The sequence below is a fragment of the Xenopus laevis genome, chromosome 4S (assembly GCF_017654675.1).
Source record: "Xenopus laevis strain J_2021 chromosome 4S, Xenopus_laevis_v10.1, whole genome shotgun sequence".
In the NCBI taxonomy this organism is placed as follows: domain Eukaryota; kingdom Metazoa; phylum Chordata; class Amphibia; order Anura; family Pipidae; genus Xenopus; species Xenopus laevis.
In genome coordinates, this window is record NC_054378.1 from 98,704,297 (window position 1) to 98,725,844 (window position 21,548).

General features: G+C 40.2%; 1 protein-coding gene across 2 annotated transcripts in view; it reads left to right on the plus strand.

The window, feature by feature from the left end:
• The first annotated feature begins 1,556 nt into the window (after window positions 1-1,556).
• tpr.S (translocated promoter region, nuclear basket protein S homeolog) overlaps window positions 1,557-21,548 on the plus strand; it is a 103,215-nt gene continuing 83,223 nt past the window's right edge. For both annotated transcript variants that reach the window (XM_018261191.2, XM_018261192.2), the window contains exons 1-11: window positions 1,557-1,857; window positions 3,817-3,921; window positions 4,613-4,686; window positions 5,427-5,523; window positions 6,115-6,218; window positions 6,903-7,067; window positions 9,230-9,322; window positions 15,069-15,149; window positions 15,327-15,414; window positions 18,358-18,498; window positions 19,146-19,237. In XM_018261191.2, coding sequence (XP_018116680.1) covers window positions 1,707-1,857; window positions 3,817-3,921; window positions 4,613-4,686; window positions 5,427-5,523; window positions 6,115-6,218; window positions 6,903-7,067; window positions 9,230-9,322; window positions 15,069-15,149; window positions 15,327-15,414; window positions 18,358-18,498; window positions 19,146-19,237 — 1,191 coding nt within the window. In that variant the 5' untranslated portion in view covers window positions 1,557-1,706. The remainder of the gene's footprint in view (window positions 1,858-3,816; window positions 3,922-4,612; window positions 4,687-5,426; window positions 5,524-6,114; window positions 6,219-6,902; window positions 7,068-9,229; window positions 9,323-15,068; window positions 15,150-15,326; window positions 15,415-18,357; window positions 18,499-19,145; window positions 19,238-21,548) is intronic.

Sequence of the window (21,548 nt, forward strand, 5' to 3'; positions counted from 1 at the left end):
TGCTGCCTCTTGAAGTACGTATTGGCTATGCCAACTGAGCACACACCCTGTAAAGTGAGATAACTGGCACCCAGAGCTTTTAAGAACCACTGGTGCCCAAAATGAATGAGAAAGAGTAAATGTGCCCTGCTCTGGTATCGTATTGTATGGAGATCTTTGATACGTTGGATGCAATTATGGAGATTAAACTCCCTAGAACTGTTCGAGTGGGTATGTTTGGTATTGGCCTTAATGATATCTTTACATAACTGCAGGGTATTTTTTATTAAGGAGTGCCTATTCCTTGCTAGAAAAACTATTACAAGAAAGTGGAAAGATCCTGTGCCGCCTACATCGGCACAATGGTGCGTGGAGATTAAACTACTGTGCATATACAACTCATTTGGAATCAGTATTGTCTGGGAGTAGGAAACTTGTTAAGACTCTGCTACTATACATCTGCCATTTTCCCCTACCTGCACATGTACCAGTGCAACTTACTCCCCATCACAAATATCATGCTCTCCAGTCTTCCCCATGCCATTCTCTCTATTCAGTGCCTCATTCCTCAATTTAAAACTTACTCCCCATCCCACATATTATGCTCATGCTCTCCAGTCTTCCCCATGCCATTATATCTATTCTGCCTCATTCCCTAATGCACAATTCTTACCTGGATTTTTACTCTAACGTCCTCGCATTTTATTTGCTGTGCTCCTCGTGTGTGCAGTATAAACAAATGGTATTACTCTATAATAAGTAGTTCATATATAGAGTTCCATTAAAGGAGACGGAAAGTCATTTCCCAGTCAGGATATAACTTTTCTTCTCCTTTAATCAGTAATTTTTCTGTCCGTTCATTGGGGGGGCCAGTGGAGTTTGCCAGATGTTTAACCCTATCCACCTGTCTGCCCGTTACACTGCTCTGCCCTGTCACTGCTTGATACACAACTTACATAGGGGCCAATGATGTTGATGTAGGGCCCATGGGCCCAATCACGCGGCATCACACTGTCTGCAAGTAAGTTCATGTAGGAAACATTGATTTAATTCTGTAAACATCCCAATACAAACAGCTGAGTATTAACAACAGTAATTCTGACAGCGGATACTCAGCTCTCTTTCCCAGACCGACTGCTGATTGACTGGACTATAGAAATTGCCGAGTCCAATCAAAAGTGGCCTTTCCCCTCTGACTCACAAATGGACGCAGCACCCACAGTAGCCATCTTTGTTTAGGGCAAACAAACCTTTACAACAAAAAAAATTCAAACGGCGCTCTAAACGCGCACATTCTTTTATCCCTATAGTAATCTCACGCCACAGTGACGTATCCGCCCAGCCTAGGGCTTTTTAAACAGTCCTAAATGTGAAATCATATTAGGTCTCGTATAATGGCTTAACCAGACAACATGGTCACTTAGCGAACTGGTGATGGAGAACTGGATTCGATTACTTTACTTTTGCCAAACGAATGACCACTGTCGTTTCTGTAAAAATTGCAGCCATTACGCTGACGTCATCACATCGAGACACCCTTGCGTACTATATTTTCCCAAGATCCTCTGCTCTTGGGGCTGTTGTCATAATATTGCGTCAACTTCTGGCGCCTTAAAGAAACCCTAAGTTCCCAGCAAGCTGTGCGTTTCCTCTCCTCCGGCGGGTATCTTCAGTGGAAGTGCCAGTGGTTGCGCATTTTTTTCTTCTCTGCTCCCGCTGCCGGCAGTATGGCGGCTGTTCTGCTGCAAGTGTTGGAACGGGCTGAGCTGGCCAAGCTGCCGAAGGCTGCGCAAACTAAGCTGGAACGCTATTTTTCCGAGCAGCAGGCCGAAATGGAATCCATGAAAGCCCGACACGAGAAGTTCCGTGTGGATTGTGGTATGGACCGAATGGCATATCATTTGTGACCGCTTACACGTAACTGGTGGCTTTGCCCGGTGGAGAGCCACAGACTGAATGTCCCTTCCCTATACAAGGCGTATGCATCTATATGGCTGAAACTTGTGTTTGCACGTGTTTTCCCCTTGGTGGTCTGTGCACAGCCCCAGTAATAAAGTAAATCGCTGCTTCTCTGCCTTTATTGCAGTCTGGGCACATGAGACTGTGCCATTGTGGGCATTGATGGCATTTCTAACATGGCAGGGGCTTCTTAGCAGCGAACAATTACAAAGCTTCAAATACTCTAAATTATTTTAGCAGTTGTTTTTGTATTTACAGAAGGGACGTCCAACTTAAAGACCTTAAAGGAAAACAGTTTGTCATATTAAATGGGTTGTTCACCTTCCAAACACTTTTTTCAGTTGTTTTCAGATTGTTCCCCAGAAATAGACTTTTTTTTTTCAATTACTTTCAATTATTTATTTATTTTTACTGTTTTTCCAAAATTTTAAGTTGAATGTTCGTGTCTCAGTCTGGCAGACTCTAAACTGTTACAATTTTGTAACATTTTACTTGATACATTTCTCAGCAGCATCTCTGGATTGTTAGCAACTATTGTATCAATTCTAATCCGGAGATTATGCTCAGCAGGGACAACGATAAGAAATATCAAGTAAATGTGTTTATTTAGAACAGTTTACAGGGTCGGTGACCCCCCCCTTCCCAGGGCTGCTTCAGAAGGTGAAAAATGACACTTTACATTTCAATATTAGAAAAACTGTGAAAATAGAAAGGTATTGGAAAAAGTTATTTCTGGTGATCTGTTTGAAACCAACTAGTAGTTTGAAGGTGAACCACTCCTTTTAGTGGCATATTAAAAAATCTTACCAAATTGGAATACATATTTAATAAATATTGCCCTTCTACAGTTTTTCCCTTGAGCCCCCATTTTGTGATGGTCTTTGTTCTCCCCTAGATATGACCTGACCAGAGATTCTGCAGCTCTTACTGTAAAAGGAAGAAGTGTGGGAGCAAAAAAAAAAATTGGATAAATAGGCTGTGCAAAATAAAAAATGTTTCTAATATAGTTAGCCAAAAATGTAATGTATAAAGGCAGGAGTGACTGGGTGTGTAACATAATAGCCAGAACACTACTTCCTGCTTTTCAGTTCTCTAACTCTGAGTTAGTCAGCGACTTAAAGGGTGGCCACATGGGACATATCTGTTCAGTGAGTTTGCAATTGAGCTTCAGCATTCAGCTCCGATTCAAAAGTAACAGATGTGACCCCCCTTCAAGTCTCTGATTGGTTACTGCCTGGTAACCAGTCAGTCGAAACCAAGAGAGTTAAAAAGCACGAAGATGGGCCATGTTCTGTTATGTTAGACATCCAGTCACTCCAGTCTTTATACATTACATATTTGGCTAACTAACTATATTAGAAACATTTTTTATTTTGCATAACCTATCTATTTACCCAATTTTTATTTTTATACCGAACAATTCCTTTAAAATGGCAATTTTCTATTTAGGTTTACCCAATTGCACATACTACTAAAAAGTATATTATTATGAAAATGGCTTTTTTACAAAAAGCAGGGTTTTACAGGTCTAGCTTTTTGACTCCAAAACCCTGAAAGTCACTGAAAAAAAATGCAAACCTGTTGAAATCATCTAGACGTCAATGCAAGATATCCCTTTTACAGCTGAAAGATCTTTCTTTGATTCGTGGTTTTAGGGTGTTTTGACACTGGTTTTGAAAAAAATCTTAGTTATTGTGCATCAAGTTGAGAAAAATTGTGGCTTCCCCTACTTTTCCCGTTTGTGTTTTTTTTTGGTTTGTATCTGTTAATACATTTCATGATATTTGTGGTTTTAGAGAGAATGAGTTTAGTTTTGATTCCAAAAACCACTAAGATGAGTCTTGAAAAATAAACCACTAACTGTTCTTTCCCTTTTAGATCAACAATACTTTGAAATTGAGAAGAGGCTGGCTCAATGTCAGGAGCGTCTTGTAGCTGAATCTCAGGAGTGTCAGAATCTGAATGACCAACTTAGTAAAAAAAGTATGGAATTAAAGTATCCGTATGTTCTTTTATGTTATGTGTAACAAACGGTGGGCTCCTGTTTATTGTAAGCTGTTTATTGTACAGGCCATATATGGTTGGTGCATCTTTTGTTTAAAGGTTAAGTCATACGGCTAATAACATACAGGGTTGAGGCTCAGCTTTGGTCCACCTTCATTTCCTATGCAGAAGGAGAAAAGCCCATGCTGTCAGTGCAGCTACAGGAAAGAGTGGATGGGAGTGTTTTAGTTTTTCTCCAGCATGTCGAAAAACCTCCATGTGAAAAAAAGCCAAGCCTCAGCTCTGGGTATTAGCCTGAAAAAATAATCTTAACACAGGTATAAGACACCTAGTGCCTAGTCCCAACATTATTTATTATTTTGCTTTTGAAATATGATAAATCTCCATCCCTTTGCAATAGATTACCTTTGTGTACATTTGAGTAAAGGTCTTATCTATCTGTTAAGTGATTTTCAAACAGAGGTGCCTAGATGGTTTGATTTGCTGAGTTTTTTGACTAGAAATAGGCAAGATCCTCATGGTTCTGAGTTTTTACTACAGTTAATGAAGAGCACATTTTGTTACCTGTGCTGAATACTCTGTCTCTTGCAAAGTATGACGCCTTTAAACAGGCCCACTTTTAGGTATTTCTGCCTTGATGATGTGCAATAAACTGTTTATTTATAAATAGGTGAGGAACAAAAAGAGTTTTCTGAAAAAATTAAAGACCTGGAAGCTTCAAATGATCGTTTTGTGGCACTACAGGTAAGCTTCTCCTACTCAATGTAACTGAATCAGTCTCAGTAGGACTTTTACTATTGAGTACTGTTCTTAGATCTTCCAGGGAGCTGTTATCTTGTGTTAGGGAGCTGCTATCTTGTTGGCTTCCCATTGTTTTGTTGTTAGGCTTCTGGGGTGGGGGGGGGGGGAAAGGGAGGAGATGATATCACTCCAACTTGTAGTACAGCAGTAAAGAGAGACTGAAGTTTATCACATGACTGGGGGAAGCTGGGAAACTTACAATATGTCTAGCCCCATGACAGATTTTAAACTTGAATATAAAAAAATCTGTTCGCTCTTTTGAAAAATGGATTTCAGTGCAGAATTCTGCTGGATCAGCACTATTAACTGATGTGTTTTGAAAAAAACATGTTTTCCCAGGACAATATCCCTTTAAGGGGTAATGAAACAAATTTACTCTGAGGCACCCCCTCCCAGTGGAATTATGTTGCAAACCTGGGACCATAGTCAGAAAAAAAAAAAAATGCCATTTATATTTGTACTCCAACATCCCCTGCACCAAATTAAGGTGTGCAACCTCCAAGGGCAGCACAGGAGACTCCAGAGGAGACTTGCTATTTTACCTTCCACAAATTAAAAAATAAAGTAATTAGAGTAGTTGTACTTTTTGTAGCTTGTCTAACATACAGTATAAGTAATGTGCAATCCATATAAATGGGTTTGAATCAGTGTTCCTTTTTTAACTCACATTTTATTCTGTTTAGAGCCAGGTAACACGTGCCAAAGACTCTGCTGAAGCTGAAAAGAGAGATTTGGTTCGAACAAATGAAAGAAGATCGCAAGAGCTAGAGCATCTAAATGGTATGAGATATATGTCATACACTATTTTTCGTTTACCCATATGGGTTTCATCCTACATATATAATTTAGAAAATGGAAGGTGAGCAACCCCTTCAAAGCTCTACAAACATTTATTTATTTAAAGTTTGGTATAGTACACCAGCAATAAAGCCTTTAATACTTTAATTTGCTTTTTTTTTTTTTTTTAATGGCTTTTCTAATACTGAGCTTTTAAGGATTAGTGTTCCCTACTCTGGTATTTCAATCCTAGCCGCTCAGAACTGTTTACAATTTGCTTCATTGGTTGATACAGCAATTGCTAACATTCCACAGATGTCAAGAACTGGATAAATTAGAACTGCTCCCTGTAATGAACCTCAGGGGTTATGTCTGGTTGGGCCAAAAATAAGAAATGTATCCGCTTTTGTAACAACTGACTTTAATGAAACCCGTGGATTATATTCAGCATGTGTTTTATTTTTCACCTTCTCATGTCTCTATACAACTTAAAACATACATATTGGGGGGGGGGGGAAACAGTTATACAACCTTTGAATAAAATATCTAGTAATGTCTATTTTGTGTTCATTGCTTTCTTACCTCACTTTACAGATGACATCATACGTCTTAATGAAAAACTTAAAGAAGCCAATGCTGCAAAGATGGAACTCCAGATGAAGCTGGATGAAATCCAATCCTCTGAAGTTTCTATAAAGGTATTTTACAGTTTTGTACAAATGGCTTTGCCAGAGTAATTTAGCCTTTTATATCCGAGTATAAGGAAATTTGTAGCCAGTACAAATCTTGTTTATAGTAATGAATTGTATGTTATGTATAGACTATAAATAGCATGCACATTCTACCAGTCCAAGTAACAACTTGGCATTTTATGGGCATTTTATGGGAATTGCAAATTAAATATTGTCAATTGGTGGAAGCTGTCTTTTCATAAGTGTAATTTTAAAACTTCGCTTTGGGTTAATATCTGTGTAAATCATAGTTGTTAAGGTTATCTCCAACCAGTGACTCATGAGCAACATGTAACTCACCAACCCCTTGGCTGTTGCTCTGTGACCTCAAAGCAGGTGATTATTTTTGAATAACCAGGCTTGGAGACCACTTTTGGTTACATAAAAAAACATTTTTAGTGCCAAATAGTCTCATGTAAGATGCCAGTCCACATAGGGGCTACCCAATACTCACAGTCCTTGTTTTAGATGCTTGTTGCTCCTCAACTCTCTTTACATTTGAATGTCTGTAAAAGGTTTGGAACCCTTGCTTTAAAGGAATATTTTAAATAGAAGGTGTTGTACCTAAAACATCTAATAAGTCTCATTAATGTACAAAAATGGTACCGTGAAATTTGTTCTGAAACGATTTACATTTTGCACTTCTATAAGTTTCGAGAGAAACGTCTGGAGCAAGAGAAGGAACTTTTGCAGAGTCAGAACACGTGGTTAAATGGTGAACTGAAATCTAAAACTGAAGAACTATTGGCGGTTCAGAAAGCAAAGGGGAATGAGATCCTGGAACTAAAAGGGACCCTGGAAAATAAACAGGATGAGGTATGGTTTAATTTAACAGCTTGTTTAAATCCCCATATAAGAATGGGATGCTCTACCACTTCACTTCTGTTCTAAAGTAAATTGCTCAGTGCCCTTCTGAGAACTTCTGAAATGTACTTTTGTTATCTACTCATCTTTGTTGTTATATTGGCAGTTTTACACTGCCAACATGCCCAAAATAGTTGAAACAAAGCAGCTTTAAACTTCAGTTCTAACCTTTTATTCTTGATGAAAAGCCTAGAGTGGCAATATTTAAATCTATGTTTGTGTTCTGAACTTTTATTTTTTAACCAGAGAAATGCTTTATTGAATATCACAGACAGCGATAAAAAGGAAAGCGGTATAACTGGTACACAATTCTCTGAGCTCAATAAGGTATAAAAGTACAAATTACAACAGTCATGTCTCATTATTCTGGTTATAGTGAAATCCCAGTAAGAAATAAGCATAAACCCATAAAAGAATACATAAAAAAAAAAGGAAAGGTTAACTGTTATGCTCTTTAAAGATCTGATAGGCAGTGTATGCAGAGCGAAGGGGTGTTCCCCTATTTAATGTGATATATCTGTTGCACCAGATTGAGAATGGGATATAGAATGGGTTGGATTCAAGATATGCTGTGCGGCTTGGCTGTTAGACCTAAATTGCTGCCAAGGTGACCATATGTCATCATGGGCCTCTCTCTTATTTTCATTGGTGGATGCCAGTGTTCTGAACTTTTATGAATTCCATGGGGCATATTTATCAGTGTGAGCAGAGCTTGCTGCATATTCTAAAATGAAATTTTGCTGCTCAATCTTTTACAGTATCTTTATAAGGATAATTTATCAAAGGGTGAATTCTTACTTGCACTCAAGTGCTCTCACAAATCTCATAGAAGCAGTGAGCAGTGGAATTCCAATTTGACAAATTATGGTGGTTCACCTTGCAACAATCTCTTCAGTTTGCTTGTTTTCAGATAGTTCATTTAGAACACTTCTATTTTCAATTTGTGACTTTTTCGAATATTGAAATGTAAAGTTTCATTTTTCACCTTCAATCTTTTCTGAAGCAGCTCTGGGAGGGGGGGGGTCACCAACTCTGGAAACTCTGTTCATTAAAGGCAGCTGTTGTACTTTATAAAATAGTTGCTGATATTCTGCAGAGAAATGTATCAACTAATGCACCTGAATTAGTCAGACTGAAACACCAGAGGGAGGATCATTACATTTTACACTTCAAAACAGTCAAAAATAAATCATGGAAAGCAACTGAAAAAGTCTTATTTTTGATGAACATTCTGAAAATAACTGAACTGAAAAAAGTGTTTAGAAGCTGAACAACCCCCTTTAACAAATACAATCCCCTGAGAGAAACAGATCATTATACACAATTTCTCAGGGTTGAGGGCTGCAAGTTTATATATACTTCTCCTTTGTGAATCATTTTAAAGCTAAACATGCCATATTTATTTCTATTTCATGCACAGATACTAACTGGTATGCAAGATTTTTGATATTGCTGGCTATTACAGATATAGTACCTGTTATACAGGGATCTTTATACTTCTAAAAGTATAGAGCGGATGAACGTGACTGGATGTAGTGTTTAATTTGTAAATAGCAATAATGTTCAGTTTTTGGAAGGTCATAATTCTTACATAATTTAGTTACAGGTACAATTTTGTCATAAATAAAATTATAAACAGTTGCTAGTCCCCATTCAGACCACTATTGAAAAGATGTAGGTGTAACACCTGGGCGAAAAGTTAGTATGATCAGATATAAGACCTTTTAATATATATATATTGATATGATAGTTATACATTTTTTTTTATTTATTTATTTTTTATTTATTTTATTTTTTACACAATATTCCCAAGCACTAAGGGAGTGAGCTATAAATGTATTTAAGATTGGTGGGTGGACCCTTGGGGTAGCCATAGTAACTTATGCAGATAAATATTGGACACGTTTAGATTTTAATTAAAAGAAAAATTAACCTACGTCTGTTGCTGTCCCACAGTGCAGCTCTAACTGGCTAAACTCAGAAATTACTTTGTGTTATTGCTATTTAACAGGGTTGACTTGTATAAATACATTTGTAATTAATGCTTAATTGTGTTTTTTTTTTTTTTTCCCTGTTGAAATGTCACTTATGTCTGCTTTTTCTTTCTCCTAAAGCTTGCAAGGTTAGAGAACCAAGTTAAAAGCTTGAAGTCATGCAATGAAAATCTACAGAAACAAGCTGAGGAAATGATGAATAAATTGAAGGAGGCAAGTAATCTAGTTTTTAGTTCTGGTATTTGTTCCTCTTCTAAAAAGCTTTTCTTTATGAGGGTCATTGCACCCAGAGACTTGTAATCCAGAATGTTCCCTAAACCAGCAGTGCAGTTTTTAAAATATATTCATTTATGCGTGAGTTTCTGATACTCTTACAAGTCAATACCTCTCAATTAATACATTACATCACTGATGGAAAAACAGTTGTGTACTGTAATATTTAAATGTTTGTCCTTTCTAGGAATTGGTGCCCATTTTCCATTTCTGTGAAAAACGAATCTAGCACAAGTGCACTGCACTGACAAATGCTAACTCTGCAAGAGCTCCCAAGTATGTCTTTGCTTTGCACCAGACATACAATCCACAACAATGTGAAAGTGCTGTCAGACTCTAGTGATCCCTTTACTAAACTTCTCTCTCTCTGTTATCTTAGCGGGACACAGGGAAAGATGGGGTTAAGCTCCATCCTCCAGGAGGCAGGACACTTGAATATTAATTAAGGGGGCGTGCCAGATGAGGCGTAACCCCGCACACTTTACCTTACCATTCAGTCTTTCAAGTGTCCTGCTACCAGGAGGAAGGACAATCCAGAGAGGCAAGTGAGTCTTCGGTCAGCTGGTGGCTGACACCAGGGGTGATACCCTAAGCAGGGATACCTGTTCTTAGGTTGGTTAGTCCCCCAACGTTTTCAGTCTACCGGGGTCTATCTCTTTAGCTATTTGGGCTATATCAGACCACCCAGACACATCCCTGCTTACACCTGTAATAGCAGACGGTCTGGCCGATGTAAACATTGGGTAAGTGGATAGTGCCACTAGCATTCTGTCTCAGAACCCTCCTGCCTTAAGGCTCTCGCCCTTTCCCCTCCTCCCCTGCGTGGGAAAGGTAAGTTCCTTCTCTCCCTCATATCTCCGTTCAATTGCCACCACAGGGAACGGAACAGGGGCAGTGAATTGCCACCTTACCCGTCTCCTCTAACGGATGCAAGGCTGTGGGCTGCTGCTGAATGCCACGTTCAGAGGCATATTCAAGATAAGATGGGGATACTTCTTGCGCCATTGCAGTAATCGTGCGCCAGCTGTAACGCACATTGCCTTCCAGGCGGGCATCTTGTAGACACGCTGTGAGGGATTACAGCACAAGCGCGCGACAGACACAGTGCGGATACTGATGGGACTCAGGGCAACGAGGTGACTTCTCCCTACACTTGCCTGCCAGTCGGCTTCTCCCATTGCAGAAGGTAGAGTGCTATTCCCAAGGATGGAGGGAAGCACCTTCAAAAGCACAAGTTACCTAATATGCATGTAATATGCATGTAACAAGTGCAAAGCCAAAAGACCTGGGGGGCCAGAGGAAACTTCTGTTCAGAACCTGCTCCAGGGGACAGGTAGCAGCACATGCTTCAGGTGACGAACACAACCCAACAATGGTGCAAACTGGGAGTACTTCCCAAGAGGACACTCCACAGGATTTCGGAGTGGGGCACCCAGTTAAATTGCCCATAGGGGGCAATCGGCTATCACAGTCCTTGGCGTCTCTCCAGGGACTGCCCACCATAGCAGACAGCCTGGGTAAGGTTAGCCATAAGACAAGCAGCAAACGCTCAGATCACCCTAAGGGTGACATTCTGAAAGGTCTTCCCCCTGATTAACCCTCTTCTCAATCAGAGGATGAGCTCCCTCCTTCTGATGCCTCCTCAGAAGAAGATTGTCAGGATGACAACAGAGAGCAAGACATGGCTTTATTAATGGGGTTCTTGAGGTGCCAAATATTTCTCAATCTCCCCAACAGCAATGAGAAACTTCAAACCTATTCAAGAGGCTTTCTAAATAGGTGAGTCAGTAGAGTGCGTGCCTTTGGTCCAAAAGGGTCATGGGTTTGTTTCCCATCTCTGCTAAAAAAAACTTATTGCCAAAGCAGCTCTGATCAGTTGTGCTTCAACCAACTCTCCAGATCAGATGGAAAGACAAGTGCTAGAAATCCATCATCCACCTTACATTTCCAGGGGTAGATGCCCCAGTTTTGCTGTGACACACTACCCAGACTGTCCAAGTCTACCACCTTACTGGTCTCTGATGCAGCAGCTTTCAAAGACGCGTCCGTCCGAAGGGTTCTTAAGAGCCATCTGCTCCTCTTCAGGTTCAGCATTTTGCCATTGCCTCGCCGCCGCCCGGGTATCCAGGGCCATCTAAGCCTGGTCAGAATCTCTTCTCAAGGATATCCAAGAAGGGGTACCCAGAATGGCACTTCTGTTATCCATACAGGCAATAGCAAAGTCATCTTACCTATGTGATACCACATTGGACACTTCTCCCACATCAGCCCTGTCCATAGCAGCATGCAGGACGTTGTGGCTCAAGAATTGGTCAGCGGACCTCAGCTCTAAGAAAACACTAACTTCTCTACCCTTCAAAGGTCAGCGACTAATTGGAGAAGAGCTCGAAAAGATAATTTCCCAAGCAACGGGAGGGAAGAGCATCTTCCTCCCACAGAACAAGAGTCACTACAGGAAACATCAGTGCGCATTCAGAGCGACAACGCCACCACAATGGCCTACATAAATCATCAGGTTGGAACCTGCAGCAAAGTGGCGATAACGGAAGCCAGACAATTCCGCAGCTGGGGGGAACTCAACTCAGATTATCCGCCATGCACATCCCAGGAGTTTCCAATACGAAAGCGGACTTTCACAGTCAGAACCAGCTGGATCCAGGGGAATGGAAACTTCACCCGGAGGTGTTCAGGGAACTTGTGGATCGCAGGGCCATCCTCAAATAGATCTAATGGGGTCCAGAGCAAACTGAAAGGTATCCAATTTCTTTGCAAGCTACAGAGACCCATTGGCAACAGGAGTGGACTAAATGACTCAACGGTGGCGGTTCGACCTAGCCTATGTTTTTCCCTCCTCTACCCATGCTATCCTGGGTTTTAAAGAACATCAGACTGTTCCATCTCACAGGCCCCATTTTGGCCTAGGAGGATCTAGACATGTTGGTAGAGCAACCCATCCGACTAGACTGCAGACCAGACCTTCTACAACAGGGTCCGATAGTCCATCTGAACCCCGGGCTGTTGGCTTTGACGGCTTGGCTGTTGAGGCTTCCATTTGGCAGAGTCAAGGGATATTGGAAGAAGTAATATTTACAATGCTGCAGGCATGAAACCCTACATTGTTCAAATCCTATCATAGTGTTTGGCATTCCTATTTTAACGGTTGCAGGTAGTTAGAGGTACCTTCCTAGATATCAACATTCCTCGAGTCTTTTCATTCCTGCAGAGGGGCCTCCAGTTAAGCCTTAAGCTCAGCTCTTAAGGTTCAAGTGTCGGCACTCTCGATCATTCTACAACATATACAGGAGAAACACGGGTTGTGAATGAAATGAACGGAGCTCACCCTTCCTTGTGGCGTCTCGGCCGCAGCTCTCGCGATACTCCGGCAACTCCAAGCCGGCATTTACAAGACAAAATCTGTGTATCGCTGTTCAGCGCTGGCCCGTCCCCATCAAGACTCGCCACACTTATTCTTTAGAAAGCGGCTTTTATTCAGCTTGCATAAGTGATAACAGGCAGTGGGTAAGTGGTGCGAACTAACGCGTTTCGTGCCCTCTCTATTGGCACTTCATCAGAATGATGAAGTGCCAATAGAGAGGGCACGAAACGCGTTAGTTCGCACCACTTACCCACTGCCTGTTATCACTTATGCAAGCTGAATAAAAGCCGCTTTCTAAAGAATAAGTGTGGCGAGTCTTGATGGGGACGGGCCAGCGCTGAACAGCGATACACAGATTTTGCATTCTACAACATAGGCTGGCAACCGATGACATGATACTCGCATTCCCTCGGGGTGGCACACATAATCCCACCAGTCCATTCAACAACTGCAGGGTGGGATCTCAATCTGGTACTTGAGGCCTTACTTGATCCACCTTTCAAACCACTGGGATCTATTTCAGACACATGGGTTAACTGGAAGGTGGTATTTCTAGTGGCAACTTCATCAACCAGAGGAGTGTCTTAGCTGACTGCACTTTCCTGTGAATCTTCGTTGTTATTTCACAAAGATAAAGCAGTACTGCGTGCAGACCCATCCTTTCTGCCAAAAGTAGTGTCTCCCTTCCACTCGAATCAAGAGACCATAGTGCGCTCTCTGTCCAAATTCTAAGAACAACAAGGAACGTCGTCTGGATGTTGTCAGAGCACTTCAATGGTACCTAGATTGATCACAGCATTCCGTCAGTCTCAACGCCTCCAGAAGGAATCAAGGGCCACTACACAAGGGCAATTGTAGCATCCTGGGCGTGGCGTATTTTGCCTCACTGGAGCAGATCTGCAGTGCTGCTACCTAGTCGTCCGTTCACAAATTCACTGAATTTTACAAAATTGTTTCTCCTAATCCGAGGCCTCCCTCGGACGCAAGGTGTTGCGATCAGTACTTAAATAAAGAGAAAATCTCAAATGAAGCTCGTTCCCTGTGTCCCCCCTAAGACGACAGAGAAAACAGGATTTTTGATACTCAACGTTAAATCTGTTTCTCTGTAGTCAAAAGGGGGACACGATATAGATGGAGATAGAGATAGATATTAAAAAATGCTGTTGCACTCTAGGGGCTTTTGCAGTAAAAAAACTTTATTTGTATCAACGTTTCCACCTGCAATGGGATCTTTATCAAGATAACACTTAAGTCAAAATAACATATTTATAACCTGGATGGATAAAATTGGACAGAAACATTCATGTAAAAAACAAATATTAGCGTTCGTCTAAAGGCAGATATGAGTAATATTCGTTTAAGCCCCTTGGAGATAATGTATTCAGTTTTTGTATCCAAAAGGTTTCCCTTTGCAGTAGCATGTGGCAACGATCACCCCCACAGCGGGGGTTAGGGATAATGTCTATACCCATAAAGTGGAAGGTGGGTGGACCATGCCCTTTTTTTAAGTAATGTTTGTAAAGGGGGATATCAGTTTTTTGGTCTTCAAATGCAGAACATAGTGCTGATCTATGGTTACCCATGCGTTCGCGTAATGAATTCTGGATTTTACCCATATGTTAACCCGCACATTTGTAGCAACCATTTTTTAATGGAGCCAATAAAAAGGTTGAAACATTGTAACACTCTGCAGGATCTGATGGCATCAGAATATCTGAGGTTCCTACCACGTTTATAGCCCCATATAGGTTTATTTTTAAAAATAGTTGGGGGACTACTATCGCAAGACAGTTTTTGCCTATAATGTTGCTAATTGTGGAGGAACCGGTGTTATATTGGGAGGTGATGACCATCCTTTTAGGATCACGATCACTTTCTGATTTTACTTTTGTGACATGGGTCCAGGCTCTTTTTTTGCAGCAATCAATTTTTTAGGGTTAAGCCTCACCTGGCACGCCCCTTAATCAATATTCAAGTGTCCTGGAGGATGGATCTTAACCCCATCGTTCCCTGTGTCCACCTTTTGACTACAGAGAAACAGATTTAACGGGGAGTATCAAAAATCCTGTTTTAGGTGCATTCTTTTTGTACATTGCCCTGAAATGATAAATTTGACCTTATAGTGTACAAAGATCTTGTTTATGGTCAGGACATTTCTACATGACTAGAAACAAGTTCAGGGTGTGCCCATCTGCTTACTATATTTAGTGACCAAACCTTTAAAGCTATCAAAACCTTTAAAGCTATCACTTGTTAGTTGAAGTAATATTGTCTTGTCTAACCTTAGATCCCTTTTGTTTTACATTCCAGACCAAAGAGCAGCAAGCAAGTTCTGAAGAGAAATTTCACAATGAACTGAATGCAAATGTTAAACTTTGCAATCTCTATAAGGTATGACCCTGCTTTACTCTATTTTGACTGCAATTTAAAATCTTTTACATTTTTCAATGAGCAAATTTTTATTTTTTATTTTTTTACAAAACTTGGGAAGACGTTTCTTTTGTTGCCCTCACTAAACTCTAACAATAGATAGTACAACATTATTATTTTTTTTTTTTTTCCTTGCAGAGTGCTTCGGAAGATTCAGAGGCCAAGAGTACAGAGCTTTCAAGGGCAGTGGAGGAGCTCCATAAGCTTCTCACAGAAGCTGGCAACTGTAAGTCCAACTATGGCATATGTTCTGAGGCAATATGCTTTTGAGGCTGTTGTAGCCTTCTTTCATAGTAATATAATTATCATCATATAATAGTCTTTACTACCACTCCCCAAAATACAGGCTATCCTAATTCTGGGATATGCTATCCAAAGTTCTGCATGACTGCTCACCTGAGAAGCGGATATGGGTGTTTTTGACAATGAGCCTCACTGGGCAGGGTCTCTATTGTCTATTAGTTTTCCTTTAAAGTGGTGGTTCACCTTCCTAACACTTTTTTATTTATTTATTTTTTTCCCCATTGTTCACCAGAAATAAAGCCTTTTTCAGTTTTTCTAAATTCAAGTTTAATGTTCATATTAGTGATGTGCGGGTCCAGATTCTGAACAGATAGAATTTGCTACATTGGTTGATACATTTCTCTGCAGCATCTGCGGAATATTAGCAACTATTGTATCGTGTAGCCGCTGACTTTAATGTAACACTGGGATTCTGCACAGCAGGGCCAAAGATCAGAAATGTATCCACTAAATATCAATTTAGAACATTTACAGAGTCAGCCACACCCCCCCAAAGCTGCTTAAGAAGGCCCTAAAAAGGTGAAATGTAAAACTATATATGTTCAGCGGCAGACTGGGAGGCGTTGGATCAGAGAGGGGGAAGGTCTGGGAGTGTAGCACCTTTGGGTGAAAAAGGTCTGGGCCCACGAGGGCTAAGGGACCACGTTGTTTTTGTTAATCCCTCCATCCCAGTCCGATCCTGTCTATATTGCAAAAAGGTCACAAATATAAAGTAAAAAAAAGTCTTTCTGGTGAATTATTTTAAAATTATTTTAAAACTGAACTGAAAAAGTGTTCAAAAGAGGAACAACTCCTTTAAATTAACTTTGAGTGTCATGTAGCGTGATTATTCTGAGAGTCTGCAATTTTTTTAAAAAAAAAAAGAAATTGTGGTTTGTGAATTATTTAAGTTTTTAATTGAGCATCTCCCCAGTTTGCAATTTCGGCAATCTGATTTCTAGAGTCCAAATTATCCTAGCAACCATGCATTGATTTGAATGAGATAGGAATATGAATAGGCGAGGCCCTGAATAGAAAGAGGAGTAATAAAAAAAAAAAAAAAGAAGAAAAAAAAGTAGCAATAACAAGACATTTGTAGTCTTAGAACTTTTGTCTTTTAGATTAGTCCATGACCACCATTTGAAAGCTGGAAGGCCAATTAAAAAGCTGTTTAGCATTAGCCATTCTATAACATACTAAAAACTGAAAGATGAACCACCCTTTTAAAATACATAATCTACCATCATGATGGCTATGAAATATTTTTATAATTTGATCATGAAAGACCCTCTCTGCCACTCACCTTGTCATGCAGTCTGTCAGTTTGTTATGCTCCTTTGGAGCAGGCTATGATGTGATTGACATGCTTTGTAAAACTTTGTTTAGTATGTTGGAACACAATAAATAAATCCATATTGCCTCCATTCACTTACTGTTGCCTCACCACCTCTTAAAGGGGTTGTTCACCTTTGAGATTACTTTTAGTATGATGTAGAGTGAAATTCTGAGACAATTGGAAACTGGTTTTCATTTATTATTATTATTTGTGGTTTTAGAGTTATTTAGCTTTTTATTCAGCAGATCTTCAATCTGCATTTTAAGCAATCTGGTAGCAAGGGTCCAAATTTACCTAGCGGCCATGTATTGATTTGCATAAAAGACTGGAATATGAATAGAATTACGCCTGAATATAAAGATTAGTAATAAAAATTATCAATAACAATCTATTTATAGCCTTATAGAGCATTTGCTTTTTAGGAAGGGAGTCAGCGACACCCATTTGAAAGCTTCAAAGAGTCGAAAGAAAAAATCAAATAATTATAAAATGAAAACCATTGAAAATTTGCTTAGAATTGGCAATTCTAGAACATGCTAAAAGTTACCTTAAAGGTGAACCACCCCTTTAAAGTAGTTATCTATATCTACACTAGTCCAAAGCACAATATCATACAACAGTTCTCTTAAGCTGGCCATAGAGGTAAAGATTTTTAAAAGATCCAATTTTTATCGTGAGACCACCATTTTCTCGTAATGATCGTTTAAATGTACAATGTGTCCATCAACTAAAGACCATTTCAAGCGATATTGCCAGCAAATCTGAAGGGTAGCTGCCTGCTAGGCTCTGCAAACATGGATTAATTGCACTAGGGCCAATATAAAATTTTTTTTAACCTGGCCGATCAATTTTCTGACAGATGTACGATCGTTTGAATCCCACTAACTTCACGATAATTTGACAGATTGGTTGGACTTCACATAATTCGGCCGTTCGGCAAAGAAAAATCTTTGCGTCTATCGGGACCTTTAGACTAGAATTCTTGTGGCATAGTTTATAATCTAGCCGCTCCAAGTGGAATGCATGAAAATACTGTCCTTTGGCATGCAGTTGTATCTCTGAACCTTAATTAAAACAACCCCCCACGGACAAATGTCCCCAACTCTATACTTACCCCTCAGTGCAGAGTCTGTCCAGCGGAGTTCATGGAAGCCATATTCTTCTCTTCGGTAATCTTCGGAATGAGACCGGCGAAGTGGTGAACGCACAGTTGGAGCAATTTTCTGTCTTGCACAACTGCGCATGCTCCGAAACTCACAAAAATTGCTGAAGCGCCGGTCTCATTCCGAAGATGACCAGAACGGCTGAAGATGGCTGCTGTGAACTCCGCTGGACAGAATCTGCACAGAGGGGTAAGTAAAGAGTTAGGGGCATTTTCCTGGGGGGCAGCTGGGCTTGGAGGGAGGGTGGTCTGTATGCGTTTTATTTAGGGTATTTCTCCTTTAAGGCCCTAGGCAATTGTTGTTTGCCCTCCAATGAAACTTTTAAACTGCAAAGTACCTAACCAACTCAGTTTCCAGTGATTTGAACTTATGTTTTGTTGCTTTTTAGCTAATAAATACATCCAGGAACAACGTTCACAGTTGGAAGCGGCAAAAACTCAAGTGGAAAAAGATATGGGAGAAAAGATCAGTAACTTGGAGCGGGAACTGGAAAATGCCAATGACCTTCTTTGTTCCACCAAACGAAAAGGTATAGTTACGTTTCCATTTAATGTCAGTTTGCAAATGTTTAGGAAATGCTCTATTTTTAGCGCTGCAGCCTGCCTACAGGCAGAAAAGGTTTTTTTTAATGCATCAGGTATACACGTAATGGAAAGTTATTTATTTATTTATTTATTTTTTTGTCTTTTTATAATATTGAAGTTCAAGTGTGGTTTTTTTTTTTATCTCCTTTTCCAGCCCCCCTAGAGAAATTCTAAGCAGGATGTCACTGACTGTCAACTATTTAATTAATTGGATACATTAGTTGATACATTTCTTATTGTTGGCCTTGCTGACCACAATCCTTGAGTTTCATTATACGTCTTTTTACAAAGATAGTTGCTAATGTTCTACAAATGCTGCAGAGAAATGTCAACTAATGTAGCAAATTGAAGCAGTTTATTTTCTTCGTCTGAACTACTGAACATCTTCAATTTTAAAAACAGTCAAAATAAGATATAGAAGGCAAATGAAAAATTAAACTGCAGATTGTCTAAGAATATCTAAAAAGGGATTTTTTCGGTGTACAATCTGAAACATCTGAACTGACAGCGTTTGAAGATGATCTACCCCTTTAAGTATTTGGGATTCTGTATATTTTTTATTTATTTTTTAAATTTTTCATTTATTTTGTAGGAGTAATGCTCTCAGAGGAGGAGCTAACAGCAATGTCTCCAACTGCCGCTGCTGTTGCAAAGGTTGTAAAACCTGGAATGAAACTGACAGAGGTAACTATTTTAAACCAGTTCAGTTGTATATATTTCCTGTAACCTGTATTTACTCAGAGAACGTGATTTGGTGTTTAGAACCAAAATTTAGTTTGTTCCCATTAGGTATACTCCAACTTAAAGGGGCACTAAACCCTCTCTGATCCCCAAAGGTGTGGTTCACCTTTAAGGCAGCTTTTAGTATGTTATATAGACTGGTGAATTTTCAGCAACTTTTCAATTGGTCTTCATTATTTTTTTTAATTTGACTTTTTCTTGTAACTCTTTCCAGCTTTCAAATGGGGATCACTGACCCCATCTAAAAATCAAAAGTTCTCCAAATGTATTTATATTGCTACTTTTTTTATTACGCCTCTTTCTATTCAAATTCCAGTCTTATTCAAATCCAATGCATGATTGCTAGGGTGATTTGGACCCTAGCAACCATTTTGCTGAAATTGCAAACTGGAAAGCTGCTGAACAACTCAAACCACAAATAATAAATAAAAACCAATCGCAAACTGTCTCGGTAATATCACTCTCTACATCATACTAAAACTTAATTTAAAGGTGGACAACCCCTTTAAGATCACTTATTGATCACTTATTACCACTAGGAGGCAGGACACTATCAAAAGAAAAAAGCGTGTTGGCTCCTCTGCTGGCTATAGGTATGGTAGATTCTTATTTTCTGAGTTTTGGCGTGCGTCAGGAAATTAGGCGCCAAACCTCTCAAGAACTGGACGACTCCGGATTATTCTGAGAAAGCATCCCTATACAGTGCAAGACACTGCACAGCTGCTCACAACCTCAATGAATCTTCACAGTAAGAGTAGGCTGATACTTTATCAGCAGATAATTCTGTTTGATCTGTTTCTGGTACCGGTCAGTGCACAGCTCATTTTGAGTCAACCAGGTAAACTATTCCCCATTAGTTGGGATAACCTTACCAGTCCTTCCTAACTCTGACTTCCTCAACATGTCTGAGGGACCTCAGTAAAGTGCTTAACCTAGGCCAAATGATGCAAAAAGGTTACCTTCAGAGCATAAAGACCATATCTGTTCATAATTCTGAGGTTTTTTTTCTACTCAGATGGACCAAGCTGCCCAGGTTGAACCTGTCGGCTCCTATAGAGAAAAATAGATTTGCAGAGCTACCAATTCCTTCTAGGGATACATTATCAGCATGCAGTCCCATTCTTGATTGGGCAGCTCCGCTAACCACAGGGATTCCATAATTAGCCCTCTCTTGGCAAGCTTCTGTCATGACTAGAGAACAGAAGGCAAAATCCCCTAAATGTAAGGTCCCTTCCCCCTCAGAAGATAAAGAGAGTGATAGTTACTCTCGCATCTCCTCTCTGTATCCTCCAGAATCGGAGAATGACTTGTATCTTTAGATGGTGAAATATCTCATGAATCAGACAAACATGACAAATTTTCTTCAGAGGCAGTGGATTCACTGATCCTCTCAGGGCTATAAGCCCTTCACTTGCAGGAACTAGAGGTTTTCCCTCACACTTCCAAAAGCTTTACCTTTTCTCCACAGAATTCACTGATAATGGGCTTCTACACTTAGTGTATGCCCCAGTACCTCGATGGGCCAAAAACAGCCCTTCCAATCCAGAATGCCTCTTCCTTCAAGGATCCTATGGACAAAATACTAGAGGGCTTACTACGCTCGGTTTGTGGCTTCAGGCACTCCCCTTCACCCAATTCTGGCTTTGACCTGGTTCGAGTCACTGCTCCAGATAATTGATTCAGGAGCCCCACGCCAAGAGAGGTCACAATTGGCTTCCCAAATCAAGAAAGCGAATGACTGTGTGAGGCTTCCATGGACACTGCTCAGGTTGTCAGCAGATCTTCAGTGCTTGCAGTGGATGTCCACCCATCTCTCTGAAGAAAAATCTGCAGACTACAACTTCATTCAGAGAAGCTTCTCTTTTGCCCTGACCTAGAAAAAATTATTAGCCAAGCCACCAGGAGCAAGTTTACATTGCTCCCACAAACAAAAGAAAGATGGTCTTTTCTTAGGGGAAGTTCCTTTGCAACTCTTAACACAAAAATGCCAGAACATCCCCTCTGCGTCCGGCATCCTTGTTCAGAATACACGTCTGGAACAAACAAAGGTCGGCCTGGCAGAACTGCAAGCCCGCCTCGTGTTCCACAGACAAATCCACCTCTGCATGATGGAGTGAATCTGATGTCAGACCACATGTCAGTAGAAGGAAGGCTACACCTCTTTACGGACGCCTGGGTCACGCTTACCCAGGACTCCTGGGTACATGACGTGGTTACACTTTTTTTTTTTTTTTTCATTATGTCCAGGTTACCT